The sequence below is a fragment of the Melanerpes formicivorus genome, unplaced genomic scaffold (assembly GCF_026170545.1).
Source record: "Melanerpes formicivorus ecotype bairdi unplaced genomic scaffold, bMelFor1.0.p_v2 SCAF_95, whole genome shotgun sequence".
NCBI lineage: Eukaryota > Metazoa > Chordata > Aves > Piciformes > Picidae > Melanerpes > Melanerpes formicivorus.
In genome coordinates this window covers 1270692-1284925 of record NW_027142447.1, presented here as the reverse complement: position 1 = coordinate 1284925, position 14234 = coordinate 1270692, and the positions used below count along the sequence as shown (strand labels likewise).

Here is a 14234-nt window from a genome sequence, read left to right as displayed (position 1 = left end):
TGAAGGAGTTGGGGCTGTTCAGTCTGGAGAAGAGAAGGCTCCCAGGTGACCTAACTGTGGCCTTCCAGTATCTGAAGGGGGCCTACAGGAAGGCTGGGGAAGGACTTCTCAGGATCTCAGGGAGTGATAGGACTAGGGGGAATGGAATGAAGCTGGAGGTGAGGAGATTCAGGCTGGATGTGAGGAGGAAGTTCTTCCCCATGAGAGTGGTGAAGCCCTGGAATGGGTTGTCCAGGGAGGTGGTTGAGGCCCTGTCCCTGGAGGTGTTTAAGCCCAGGCTGGATGAGGCTGTGGCCAGGCTGATCTAGTGTGGGGTGTCTCTGCCCATGGCAGGGGGGTTGGAACTAGATGATCCTTGTGGTCCCTTCCAACCCTGAATGATACTATGTCCATTGCAGGCTTGCAGAGAAAATGGCAATCCCCTGCTGACCCACAGGAAATCTGCTTGCTCCTGGCCTGTGTTCCTAATGTCCTTTTGAAAAGATATGGTCATGTTCCAGCATGTTGCCAAACTCTGTACAGACCCTTCTGCAGCTGGAGGAAGGGAGCAGTGTACACAGCCATCTGCACACCACTGCAATGGGAAGAGTATGGTCTGGTAGAAATGAAACGAGGGTTCTCCCTCAATGCCTTCCTGCAGGCTGAAAGAGGGGCAGGCAGGAGCTGCTAGAGAGAGCTGAAAATAGACAGTCTTGTCTTTGAGTAGACCAGGGAGCCTGGGAAGAAAAGGCCATACTCTTCAGCAGCATGTAAGAGAGCAAGTTAGAGAATGAGAAGGGAAAACAGCTCCTAACTAGAAGACAGCACTGGCTTGAGAACAAGTGGATAAAAATAGGCTATGAGAAAATGTGGGCTGCAAATCTGAAACAAGTTTCCTTCTGCCAGAGTGAGGTTCTGAAATAACCTGCCAAGAAAATTCCCAATGACTCTTAAGATGGACTGTGATAAATTAACAAGAGGAACTTTATGATTCTGTGCTTGTCATAGCTGTGGAATATGATGATGCCTAGGAGATCCCTTCGAGCCCTGCATTCCTGTTCATATGATAGCACAGGAATCTGTGTAGGGTGCAGTGAATGCTGAATCACTGAGTGCTTTATATAGCTGCCTGGCAGGACAAAGTCCCTCTTACCCACCCTGTCTGTAAGAACCTCCAGGGGGAAGGAAAAAAAGAGATAATGAAATAAAACCCTACATAAATAATTGTGCTCTGGCAGCACAAAGTGTAAAGCTATGGATGCCTACGTCAGAAGAGAAGCAGTTGAGCTACAGGCTCCTCTGCACAGGAGAAAGGTAGTGGCATAGACATGAAAGCAAGAATAGGGTAGGATAGGATAGGGTAGGATAGGATAGGATAGGATAGGATAGGATAGGATAGGATAGGATAGGATAGGATAGGATAGGATAGGATAGGATAGGAAAGGAAAGGATAGGGTAGAGTAGGGTAGGGTAGGATAGGATAGACCAGACCAGGTTGGAAAAGACCCTCAAGATCATCAAGTCCAACCTCTCACCCAACACCATCTAATCAACTAAACCACAGCACCAAGCACCCCATCCAGTCTCTTCCTGAACACCTCCAGTGATGGTGACTCCACCACCTCCCTGGGCAGCACATTCCAATGGGCAATCACTCTCTCAGTGAAGAACTTTCTCCTCACCTCCAGCCTAAACCTCCCCTGGTGCAGCTTGAGATTCTGTCCTCCTGTTCTGGTGCTGGTTGCCTGGGAGAAGAGACCTCACTGTAAATTCTGAGAGGTACATGCTTTGAGCTGCTCCAGCAGCTTCCATACACAATTTTAATGTGGGAAAGAAACCCAGTGCTTGGAACAGCGTGGAGGTACCCCAGGCACTTGCTCAGCCAGGTGTATGCAGGGGTTGTTTCCACAGGGCATGATCATATAATGTAGTGGAAAGCTCCCGCAATTAACATCAACTAGTTGCTGGAATATGTCCAGAGAAGGGCAACAAAGCTGGGGAGGGGTTTGAAGCACAGCCCTGTGAGGAGAGGCTGAGGGAGCTGGGGTTGCTTAGCCTGGAGAAGAGGAGGCTCAGGGGAGACCTTATTGCTGTCTACAACTACCTGAAGGGAGGCTGTAGCCAGGTGGGGGTTGGTCTCTTCTGCTGCTCAGAAACCTTGGATTCAGGGCAGACCTCTCGTTAAGATGCTTTGAATGGTTTAGTGGGGAAGAACAAACTCTTCCAAAGACTCTACAAAGGCCTGTGGGGGAACCAAACCCTGAATTCAGTGTGTAACATTAAGCAGTATGAAAGATTCTCTGCATGCCCCAGCACAACTCCCCAGTGCAAAGTCCCCATGATGCCAAAGGCAGTGAAAGGCAGCCCACCATCTTGCTCTGTCCTTCTCACATGCAGGAAGCTCACTCCATTACATAGTGCTTTGACCCCTCCCCACCTTGTTTCCTCTATGGAAACAAGGAAAAGACAGAGTTGGGAGTCATCAAAAGCACCAGTGAGTGCACACCTGCACGTGCAAGTGTCAGCTGCATCAGCCCTCTGTGTGCAGGGAGGAAGTACAGGCACAGAATCATTTAGGCTGGACCTTTAAGATCACTGAATCCAACACCACCACGTCCAGCACTAAACCAAGTTTCTAAGCACCACATCTACATGTTAAATACCTCCAGGGATGGTGACTCCACATTTTTCCAGGGCAGCCTATTCCAATGCCTGACAATTCTCCTGACAAAGAAATTTCTACTAATATCCAATCTAAACCTCCCCTGGTGCAACCAGAGGCCATTTGCTCTTGTCTTATTGTTTGTTACTAGGGAGAAGATAGAATAGAATAAACCAGGTTGGAAGAGACCTGGAAGATCATCGTGTCCAACCTATCAACCAATCCAACCCACCTAAACAACTCAACCATGGCACCAAGCACCCCATCAAGTCTCCTCCTGAACACCTCCAATGATGGTGACTCCACCACCTCCCTGGGCAGCACATTCCAATGGGCAATCACTCTCTCTGTATAGAACTTCTTCCTAACATCCAGTCTAAACTTCCCCTGGCGCAGCCTGAGATGTGTCCTCTTGTTCTGGTGATGGCTGCCTGGAGAAGAGACCAACCCCCACCTGTCTACAACCTCCCTTCAGGTAGTTGGAGAGAGCAATAAGGTCACCCCTGAGCCTCCTCTTCTCCAGGCTAAGCAACCCCAGCTCCCTCAGCCTCTCTTCACAGGGCTGTGTTCCAAGCCCCTCACCAACTTTGTTGCCCTTCTCTGGACACCTTCCAGCAACTCAACCTCCTTCCTAAACTGAGGAGCCCAGAACTGGACACAGGACTCAAGGTGTGGCCTAACCAGTGCAGTGTACAGGGGCAGAATGACCTCCCTGCTCCTGCTGGCCACACTGTTCCTGATGCAGGCCAGGATGCCATTGGCCCTCTTGGCTGCCTGGGCACACTGCAGGCTCATGTTCAGCCTACCATCGACCAGTACCCCCAGGTCCCTCTCTGCCTGGCCGCTCTCCAGCCACTCTGACCCCAGCCTGTAGCACTGCATGGGGTTGTTGTGGCCAATGTGCAGAACCTGGCACTTGGATGTGTTCAATCTCATGCCGTTGGACTCTGCCCATATCAATCCCTACCTGGCTACAACCTCCTTTTTGGGAGCTGTGCAATGTGAGAAGGTCTCCCCTCAGCCCCCTCTTCTCCAGGCCAAACAACCCCAGTTCCTATGGCTGCTCCTCATAGGACTTGTGCTTGAGACCCTTCAGCAGCTTCATTGCCTTTCTTTGGACCTGCTCCAGCACCTCAGTGTCTTTCTTGTTGTGAGTGGCCCACAATGGAACTCAGAACTGAAGGTGTGGCCTCTCCATTGTTCCATACAGGGGGCAATCACTTCCCTGGTCCTGCTGGCCACCCTATTTCTGACACAAGCAAAGCTGCTGTTGGCTGCCTTAGGAGGTGCATCCCCATGACGTGCAGTTTTCAGCTGGTCACCAGGCAGAAAAGCAACTGCCCCAGGTTCCAGTGACAAGTTTCCAAACAAACCAGAGGGTCAAAGTCCTCTGGAGAGATTTTCTGCATTGGCTACCAGATTTGAAGTTAACTTTTATATCAGCTGCTTCCAGGTGGCTTCATGGTTGATCATTTCCTATGGCCGTGCTGTGGTAGTTCCTAGTTGGCAGAGCCAAGTGCTGCTCTTAACACGCTTGGGGATGGGGATGAGGCAGCCCCAGTCTGGAAAACTCCCATGTTTTATAGGGTCTCTAAAGCATCTCAGCAACCTCCCTGTCCCACACGTGGTCCCAGCGCGCATGGGATGCAGTGGGACGGCGCTGGGTGGGAACACTTGGGAGGCTCGCTGCGGCACCCGATGCGGCAGCAGCAGCCCCTGCTGCGAGCGCTGCAAAACTGCAGGTGCCTGCTCACCGGCCCCGCGGCTGGGGAGCGATGGGGCAAGCGCCATCCGAGCCCCACCTGCGGGAACCTGCCCGGGAGAGGGCAGCGAGAGGCCCCTGCCCAGGGCTCTCCGTGCTATCATCCCGGCTCCACACACCATGGATGCTTTCAGGTCGGTCAAATAAAGAATGGTTTAAAATAAAACATAGTTTCATAGTTTCATAGTTTCATTCAGGGTTGGAAGGGACCACACGGATCATCTAGTTCCAACCCCCCTGCCATGGGCAGGGACACCCCACACTAGAGCAGGCTGGACAGAGCCTCATCCAGCCTGGGCTTAAACACCCCCAGGGACGGGGCCTCGACCACCTCCCTGGACAACCCATTCCAGGGTTTCACCACTCTCATGGGGAAGAACTTCCTCCTCACATCTAGCCTGAATCTCCCTTCTCTTCTGCAGACTGAACAGCCCCAACTCCTTCAGTCTGTCCTCATAGGAGAGGTGCTCCAGCCCTCTGATCATCCTCCTGGCCCTTCTCTGGACACCTTCCAGCACCTCCACATCCCTCTTGTAATAGGGGCTCCAGAACTGGACACAATACTCCAGGTGGGGTCTCACCAGGGCTGAGTAGAGGGGGAGGATCACCTCCCTCGACCTGCTGGCCACACTTCTCCTGATGCAGCCCAGGATCTGATTGGCTTTCTGGGCTGCAAGTGCACTCTGAGAGCTCATGTTGAGCTTTTTGTCCACCAGCACCCCCAAGTCTCTCTCCTCAGGGCTACTTTCCAGCCAGTCACTGCCCAGCCTGTATTTGTGCCTGGGATTGCCTCGACCCAGCTGCAGGACCCTGCACTTGCTCTTAGTGAACTTCATGAGGTTGGCCTGTGCCCACCTCTCCAGCCTGTCCAGGTCCCTCTGGATGGCCTCCCTTCCCTCCAGCTGTCTGCTGCACCACACAGCTTGGTGTCATCAGCAAACTTGCTGAGGGTGCACTCAATGCCACTGTCCATGTCTCCCACAAAGATGTTGAATAAGACAGGTCCCAGGACTGATCCCTTAGGGACTCTGCTTGTCCCTGGCCTCCACTGGGACATGGACCCATGGACAGCCACTCTTTGGGTGCAGCCATCAAGCCAGTTCCTTATCCATCTAGTGGTCCACCCATCCCACCCATGTGTCACCAGTTTGGAGACCAGGATGTGGTGTGGGACAGTGTCGAAGGCTTTGCTCAGGTCCAGGTAAATGACATCAGTTGCTCGCCCCTCATCTATTAATTTTGTCACCTGCTCATAGAAGGCCACCAGGTTGGTCAGGCAGGATTTGCCCTTGGCTGACTGCTCCCAATCACCTCTTCACTATTCTTTTGAGCGAGTAGTGACTCCAGGAGGATCTGCTCCATGATCTTTCCAGGCACAGAGGTGAGACTGACTGGCCTGGAGTTCCCTGGTTCCTCCTTCTTACCCTTTTTGAAGATGGGGGCAATGTTTCCCCTTTTCCAGTCTGTGGGGACTTCACCAGATTGCCATGACTTTTGAAATATAATAGAGAGGGGTTTAGCAACCTCATCTGCCAGTTCTCTCAGTACCCGTGGCTGTAACCCGTCGGGTCCCACGGACTTGAACACTTTCAGGTTCTTCAGATGATCATGAACCTGATCTGCACTTACCATGGGCAGTTCTTCCTCCCTGTCCCTGGCTTTGACTTCCATAACAGGAGTGTGGCTAGAGGCCCTTGAAGTGAAGACTGAGGTAAAGAAGTTATTAAGTACCTCAGCCTTTTCCTCATCACATCATCCATTGCCTGAGCAGAGGATGCTCCTGCTCTCCTGGGGCCAGACAGTTTGGTACTTTCTAGCTCTAAATAAGCTCCCTGTGGCGGCTTTGTATTGGCACAGGGTGGATTCAAGTAATAAAACCTGCTTTCTGGGGATGCCCATGTCACAATCACAAAATGGTAGGGGTTGAAAGTGACCTCTGGAGATCTCCCAGAACAAGTTCTCCCAGAGAAGGTTGCATAGGAAAGTCTCCAGGGAAGGAAACTCCATAACCTCTCTGAGCAGCCTGTTCCACTGCCCTGCCACCCTCTAAGGAGAGAAGTTCTTCCCTAAGTTCAGGTGACATCCTGGTTTCGCTGGAATAGGGTCAACTTTCTATCCAGGACCGCTGCATTCCTTTGAGAAGACTGCAGCACCTGCTTGGTGAGAACAAAGTTGATAAGGCACTCTGTTTTCATAGTATCATAGTATCAGTCAGGGCTGGAAGGGACCACAAGGATCATCTAGTTCCAACCCCCCTGCCGTGGGCAGGGACACCCCACACTAGATCAGGCTGGACAGAGCCTCATCCAGCCTGCTCTTAAACACCTCCAGGGACAGGGCCTCAACCACCTCCCTGGACAACCCATTCCAGGGCTTCACCACTCTCATGGGGAAGAACTTCCTCCTCACCTCCAGCCTGAATCTCCCCACCTCCAGCTTCATTCCATTCCCCCTAGTCCTATCACTACCTGAGATCCTGAGCAGTCCCTCCCCAGCCTTCCTGTAGCCCCCTTCAGATATCGGAAGGCCACAATTAGGTCACCTCATTTGTGGTCATGCTGATCAAGGTCTTCAGCAGCTTCTGAGCTACCCAAGTGCTTAAATCAGGAGAAGTGAATGCCAGGGCAGCTGATGGAAGCTGGTCAACAGAAGTACTCTGTACCATAAACATCACACTCCCTATAAATTAGAAAGTGTGTTGGGGGTTCTCACTTTTCCTCAATGGCCATCATCCCTCTAGCATCTCACCCAACATTCTGCTCCCAAGCAAACTCTCCAGTTTGCTGTTGCAGTCATGCTTGCTCTGGAGCTGTGGTGTTTGTTGAGCCTGACATCCAACCATCCAACAACGTCACAGAATGGTAGAATCATGGAAAGCACTGGATGGAAGGGACCTCTAGAGGTCATCTGGCACAAACCCCCTGCAGTAAGCAGGGACATCCCCAGTTAGATCAGGTTGCTCACAGCCCCATCAAGCCTGACCTTCACAGAATCATCGAGGCCAGAACAGACCTCTGAGATCATCAAGTCCAGCCTCTGACTTCACACCACTACACTGACTAGACCATGTCACTAAGGACCACATCCAATCTTTCCTTAAACACCTCCAGGGATGGCAACTACAGTACCTCCCTGGGCAGTCCATTCCGGTGTCTAATCACCCTTTCCATCAGGAAGTGCCTCCTAACAGCCAACCTAATTCTCCCCTGACACAGCTTCAGGTCATGCCCTCTCCCCTTGTCACAAGTTGCCTGGGAGAAGAGCCTGACCTCTCCCTTACTACAACTACTTCAGGTGGTTGTGGAGTGTGATAAGCCCCCAAGTCTCCTCTTCTCCAGGCTAAACAACCGCAGCTCCCTCAGCCTCTGCTCATAAGACTTTACCTACAGACCCTTCACGAGTCTCATGGCTCTCCTCTGGACCCACTCCAGCACCTCAGTATCTCTCTTGAAGTGACTGGCCCACACTACTGGAGGTGAGGTCTCTGCAGAACCAAGCAGAGGGGCAGAATTACGTCCTTAGTCTTGCTGGCCACACTATTCTTGATACAGGTCAAGATGCCATTGGCCTTCTTGGCCACCTGGCCACACTGCTGGCTCATGTTCAGCCTACTATCAACCTGCACCCCCAGGTCCCTCTCTGCCTGGCTGCTCTCCAGCCACTCTGACCCCAGCCTGTAGCACTGCATGGGGTTGTTGTGGTCAATGTGTAGAACCTGGCACTTGGATGTGTTCAATCTCTTGCCCTTGGACTCTGCCTATCTGTCCAGCCTGTCACGGTCCCTCTGCAGAGCTCTCCTACCCTCTAACAGATCAACTCCTGCCCCCAGCTTGGTGTCATTTGCAAGCTTACTGATGATGGACTCAATCCCCTCAGCCAGGTGATCAATAAGGAGACATAGGAGTGAGGGGTTTCACTAAGGTGACAAGTGATGAAGGGACACAGGAGTGAGGGGTTTCACTGAGGTGACAAGTGATGAAGGGACACAGGAGTGAGGGGTTTCACCATCACAAAGGGTAATAGAGAGCGCAGTGCTAACATGTGTTGTTCGGAACCAAGTCTGGGCTCCTTCTGTCACCTGCCCTATAGACAAAGCTTTTCTTCAGAGGTTTTTTTTACTGCAATGGGCATCAGGGCTCAGCATCCTGACCCTGTTCCTGTGGGGACAGTGATATACTGAAATGCCTTCAAAGATACCACCCCAGAAGTGGACACCCTGGGTTTACTTGGTATTTCCAAGCTAACAGACCATATTAATTGAAGCAAACCTCATTCCAGACTACAGCATCCATACAAAGGCATACAGAAGGGCACAAGCCCCAGAAGAACAAGGTGGGGGGAACAAAAGACCAACCCAGAAAGCCATTTTGACATCCTCTTTTATGACTGTTAGTTTCTTTCCCTCCAGCTCTGACCCAAGGCTCGCCTCTGGCCGTGCAGCTGAGCTACACAAAACACAAAGTCACCTCCAGTGATGTCACCTTTGGACTCCATTTTTTGCCACTCAGATGCTACCACAAAGGCACCTCCCCGAGAGTCTCCTGCGCACGCCCCGCTCTGAGGTCCTTACTTAGCCAGGGAGCAGCATGTCCGCAGTGAGGGGCAGCCTGCAAGTGCTGGGGGTGTCCAGCTGCCTCCCATCTCCAGGCTTTATGCTGGCAGGCTCAGGGAAGGAGTCCGGTCTGCCTGTCACGTGCAAGAAGCCACATAACTCCCTGAGACGTGGTACAGCTCCCTGCTGGTGTGATTCACCCATCTCCTGCAGGGAGAACCCTCTGAAATGAAGGAGTTTGGCCTCTCGCCCACGCTAGACCCAGCTCCAGTCTTTCCACTGGGGGCACTGGGATGGACAGATGTGCCAGGTGTCTGTGGGGTACAGGTGGCTGCTCAGGACAAAACCACTGCCACCTCCCCAAGTGCTGCCAACCACCTCCCAGCCAAACATTGTCTGCAGTCACCGCTGACCAGGCTGGGGCAAGGTTTACTCCCGGCCCCCAGCTGCCAGAACAAGACACATCCCTTAGAAGGATGTGTGGCTTAGCATCACTGAAAACACAGTGTCCTGGCTGCCTTTGGGGCAGGGGTGCTCTCAGTCACACAAAGGTGGGTTTCAGGTCTTCATTGAAATTCACCACAAGCTGGGACCCGTTGTGGCACTCTGTCCAGTGGTCCCCACAGCTGCTGGGCTCTGTGTCAGTATCTGTGCTACTGCTGCCCAGGGAGCCACGTGGGCTCTGGAAGCAGACCTCACAGCAGGGCCGGTGGCAGCCACGAAACATCTCCTCAGAGCTGCTGCTGCTGCTGGAGTCAGAGTCCGGGTAATAGTACAGGGAGCGCAGGGAGGGCTCAGAAGGTCCCCTTGGGGCACCCCGCTGCCATGGCTGCCCCCGTGGGATGCACGGTGAAGCATCCTGGGACTCTGGCCATCCCTCTGGCTGGAGGTAGCCCTCCCTAGGGATAGCTGCAAGGGATGGTGCTGGTGGGGGAGGAAGCCCTCCACTAGCCATCTCCCTTTCCCTCGCCAGGGAGATACGTGACAGCTCCCCATGGCTCCAGCCAGCCGCCTCCCTCACCCCGCGCCTGGCGTGAGGGGACACGTGGCCGGGGAAGCAGGTAGCGGTGGGGGGCAGTGGGATCCTCCGCCGACGCCTCGTCAGGTAGGGGCTGAGGGGCGTGTGGCTGCCTGGATAGCCCTCCTGGGCTCTCCACCTTCCTCCCTGCTTGCTTGGGAGCCCCTGGCTGCCCCATGAGGGTCTCCCAGGTAAGGCTGGGCTGTAGGTTTTGCCATCCAGGCTCAGCTCTTGCAAGATTTCACGCAGCTTCTCGCTGCTCACATAGCTGACTTTTGGCGACGAGTCCCAGGCCGTGCCAGCTGATGTGTCCTGGCTGGGCAGCTGCTCCAGAGACTGCCCCTGCCCTGCGGGTGTCCCGCATTCCTGGGCATCTCTCTGGCCACCATCGATGCTGTCCTCCCTGTTAAAAAGCAGCACCTGAGAACAAACAGGCTTATGGTTCACATCTCTCTGGAGGTCCTGAGCATCGCTGGAAGGAGGTGGTGTGCCCAGCAAGCAGGGGTGCTGCCATCCATCCTGTTCTGGATCCGGGAGGCAGCGGTTCCCTGGCACATCCCCGCACCGCTCTGAGCTCCGGGTGCAAGGTGCTGCCAGCAGCACGTGGGGGTCACAGCTGCTCTCTGCAGACATCAGCCTCATCAGCTTCTCCTTGGCACTGCTGACTTGCTCCTGCAGGCTTTCAATCACGGCATTTTTCTGTGTCAGACAAATACACCTGTCAAGCATGGGGTGGGTGCAGAGCACACCACCACCACCAGTTTGGAAGCAGGTGCTGCCAGAAAACAAATTGCCCTTCTCCCCATGGACAGGTGCTCTGAGGCAGCACAGCAGCAGGCCTGCAAGTGTGTCACCTCATCCTCCCTTGCAGCCCCTCCAGAGCACCCCCCCAGTGTGAGTGTGGGAAAGGGGATACTATGGCAGACAGCACTCTGAGCTGGGGTTCTCCCACCCATGCAGGCAGGTGAGGGAGCAGGAGGATGAGGGCTTTTCTGAGGTAGAATATCTCCCCTCTAAATTAACCATATTGGGAACAAGGCTCTCCTGCTCTCCTCCCTACATGTTTGAGGATTTTTAAACCCTCCAGATTGTGCCCAGATGTTGGCATTTTGAGGTGCAGGGTGATGTGACAAAACAAAGCAGGAGGGAAGAGGCCTGAGGGAGAGCACCACTGTGTGCTGTGGCATAAGGAAAGGCTTCCCACCCTGCAAAGCCTTGAGCCCCACAAAAGAAAAGGGGAGAAGCTGGTGCATCTGAGGGGGGCCAGCAGAGCCCTGTACCTCGGTGAGCAGCCTCTTCATGGAGTTTTTCTCCCCTATCAGTTGGTAGAGCTGATCCTCGCTGTACACCGAGCGGCAGCTCCGGCTTGGACTGGTGAAATACTTTGCCATGTGGCTCATGGTTTGGTTTTCCTCTTCAAAGTCTTTCCACTGCTTGAGCTAGGGGGAGTGGGGGGGGGCGGGGGTAGAAGAAGGCATCATTGACACAGCACGCACAGCCCCTGCCGACGTGGCAGGAAGCAGGCAGGCACAGCTCCAGCGGGAAGGAGACAAAGGGATAGAGAGCGGGAGACAAAGGGATGGAGAGCGGGAGACAAAGGGATGGAGAGGGGAGACAAAGGGATGGAGAGGAGAGACAAAGGGATGGAGAGGGGAGACAAAGGGAGGGTGTGATGGAGGAGCAGAGATGGCTAGGCAAGGGGCCACTGCGTCACTTGGAGCCTCCCACCCATCTGAGCCCTACCCTGCCCCTGGCTCCAGCCTTTAGTGCAGCGAGGGGTGGGTGCCTGCCTGCACTGCAACCTCCAAGCACGCTGTAAAGGCCCCCTCCCTCTTCTCCCCCATCCCTGACTCCGTGACAGACAAAGCCCGTGTCACACACGCCTCCATGTCCCCAGATCACCAATGACAAGCTGAAAATCAGCACCATTCAGCATCCCTTTCCCAGCCTAGCCTCCTCGTGGAAGCCTTGCGCAGCCCAGCTCCTTATTGATCTTGGATGAGCCAGAGAAGAGCAAGCCCATTAGGAAGAACAAGTCGATGAATTAAAAGATCCAAATTAAAGAGAATGTTCAAGGCCCCCAGGCTACAACAGCAAAACCAGTACAGGGTACAGGCAGAGAACAAGTACAGCTTATCAGCTCCTCCAGCCTCGCTCCAAGAGACCTCACGCTTGGCAGAGTATTGCCAGCAGGCTTGGTGCTTGTCAGAGGAGGTTTGGATCCTGCTCCCAAGGACTGCATCAACTGAGGTAGGAGGGGACCTCAGGAAATCCTCTGCTCCAACCACCCTGCTCAAACAAGGGCAGCTACACCAAGCTGCCCAGGACTATATCCAGCTGACTCGAGTATCTCCAAGGATGGAGACTCCATAACCTCTCTGGGGAGCCTGCTCCAGTGCTTCACAACTCTCACAGGAACACAAAAAATGATTAAAAATTGCTATTTAAATAGCATTTCCTGTGTTTCAATCTGTGCCCATTGTTTCCTGTCCTGTCAATGGACGCCACTGAGAAAAGTCTGCCTCCCCCTTCCCTACTCCACCCCCAGCAGTATTTATATCTCACACTGGTGAGATTCCCCTGAGCCCTCTCTGGCACAGATGTTCTCTTTCTTCAGCTTCACCTCTTCCTCCCTTTCTCACCTCATTTCCTTGAGCCCAAACATCCCTCTAAACATTACACTGAGTAAACAACTGCTTCCTCTCCCTCTAACAATGAAGACGTTTTCCCACTAACATTGTGGTCAGGCACATCAGGCTGCTTCTGGAGGACAGGGGAAGCAGAAGAGCCTCAAGTCAAGACAAAAGGTTTCCTTCAAACATCTCTGTGGCCTCCCCCTCATTTGTGGCAAAGCCCAGCTTCCTTCTTCAAGAGCACAGAGGGAGACAGCCTCCCCCAAGGATTGCCAGCAGCCAAGAACCCTCTGAGCTTACTGAGACCATCTGGATGGCCAGAGCCCAGCTCCATCCCTGCCATGAGCAGAAACTCTTAATGGGAGCAGCTGCATGGGGCATGAGGAGAGGACAAGTGCTTAAAGGACCAGTCCCACCACCCACATGGAAGAGGATGGCAGTGGCCACCTCATAGTATCAATATCATAGTATCAGTCAGGGTTGGAAGGGACCACAAGGATCATCTAGTTCCAACCTCCCTGCCATGGGCAGGGACACCCCACACTAGATCAGCCTGGCCACAGCCTCATTCAGCCTGGGCTTAAACACCTCCAGGGATGGGGCCTCAACCACCTCCCTGGACAACCCATTCCAGGGCTTCACCACTCTCATGGGGAAGAACTTCCTCCTCACCTCCAGCCTCAATCTCCCCAACTCCCGCTTCATTCCATTCCCCCTAGTCCTATCACTACCTGAGATCCTGAGCAGTCCCTCCCCAGCCTTCCTGTAGCCCCCTTCAGATACTGGAAGGCCACAATGAGGTCACCTGGGAGCCTTCTCTTCTCCAGACTGAACAGCCCCAACTCCTTCAGTCTGTCCTCACAGGAGAGGTGCTCCAGCCCTCTGCTCATCCTCCTGGCCCTTCTCTGAACACCTCATCTCCACACATGCCTTCTGAGTGGCTGCCACCCACGGCATGTTCTTGCAGGAGGGTTTTGGACCATCAGCTCTACAACATGCCTGCACTCCTTAGAGACTCAGGGGACTTGCTTGAGGTAGCAGAGCTGCTGTGGGCTTGGAGGATGAGCTATGCAAGTGAGCCTGAACCTTTGAGGTAAAAAGAAGGGCAGTAAGCACTGTGGCCCACATGGCTGCTTTTGCTAAACTCTGACCCCATGTGCCTGTCCCCAGCCAGGTGGCAAGGCAGAGCTGGCAGCATACCTGTGGGACAAAGATAAAGCAGTTGATGGTGGTTGTACAGACGAAGATGCTTCCAGAGGTAAAACCAAACAGCAGGTTGTGCCAAGCACGGAGGAAGCGATGAACTAAGCAGACAATGCCAGCAGCCAGGAAAATGAGGTTGACCCCCACGATGAGCGTCAAGGACTGGTTGACCGGCGGGGAGCTGACATTGTCGGTCAGACCGGCCAAGTAGGTCCCATACAGCAGGAGGATACTCTGGAAGGAGAAAAAAGAGGTTTCCAGAGTGTGGAAAATTACAGCCTGATGGTGTCAACCCCCACCTTGTGCCGAGCCCAGTGAGCTCAGATACACTCAGCACAATCCTAATTAATGCTCTTTGATCTACAAGGCAGCCCTTCAGCGTGCGGCGGTGACACCGCAGCAGACGCCCGGCACCTTGCTGCAGG

General features: G+C 53.7%; 1 protein-coding gene across 5 annotated transcripts in view; it reads right to left on the bottom strand.

Annotated features, from left to right (window-relative positions):
- Nucleotides 1-8624: 8624 nt before the first annotated feature.
- GPR156 (G protein-coupled receptor 156) overlaps nucleotides 8625-14234 on the bottom strand; it is a 54660-nt gene continuing 49050 nt past the window's right edge. For all 5 annotated transcript variants that reach the window (XM_068165933.1, XM_068165934.1, XM_068165931.1 and 2 more), the window contains 3 exons: nucleotides 13807-14043; nucleotides 11254-11412; nucleotides 8625-10672 (listed from right to left, as the gene is read on the bottom strand). In XM_068165933.1, coding sequence (XP_068022034.1) covers nucleotides 9497-10672; nucleotides 11254-11412; nucleotides 13807-14043 — 1572 coding nt within the window. In that variant the 3' untranslated portion in view covers nucleotides 8625-9496. The remainder of the gene's footprint in view (nucleotides 10673-11253; nucleotides 11413-13806; nucleotides 14044-14234) is intronic.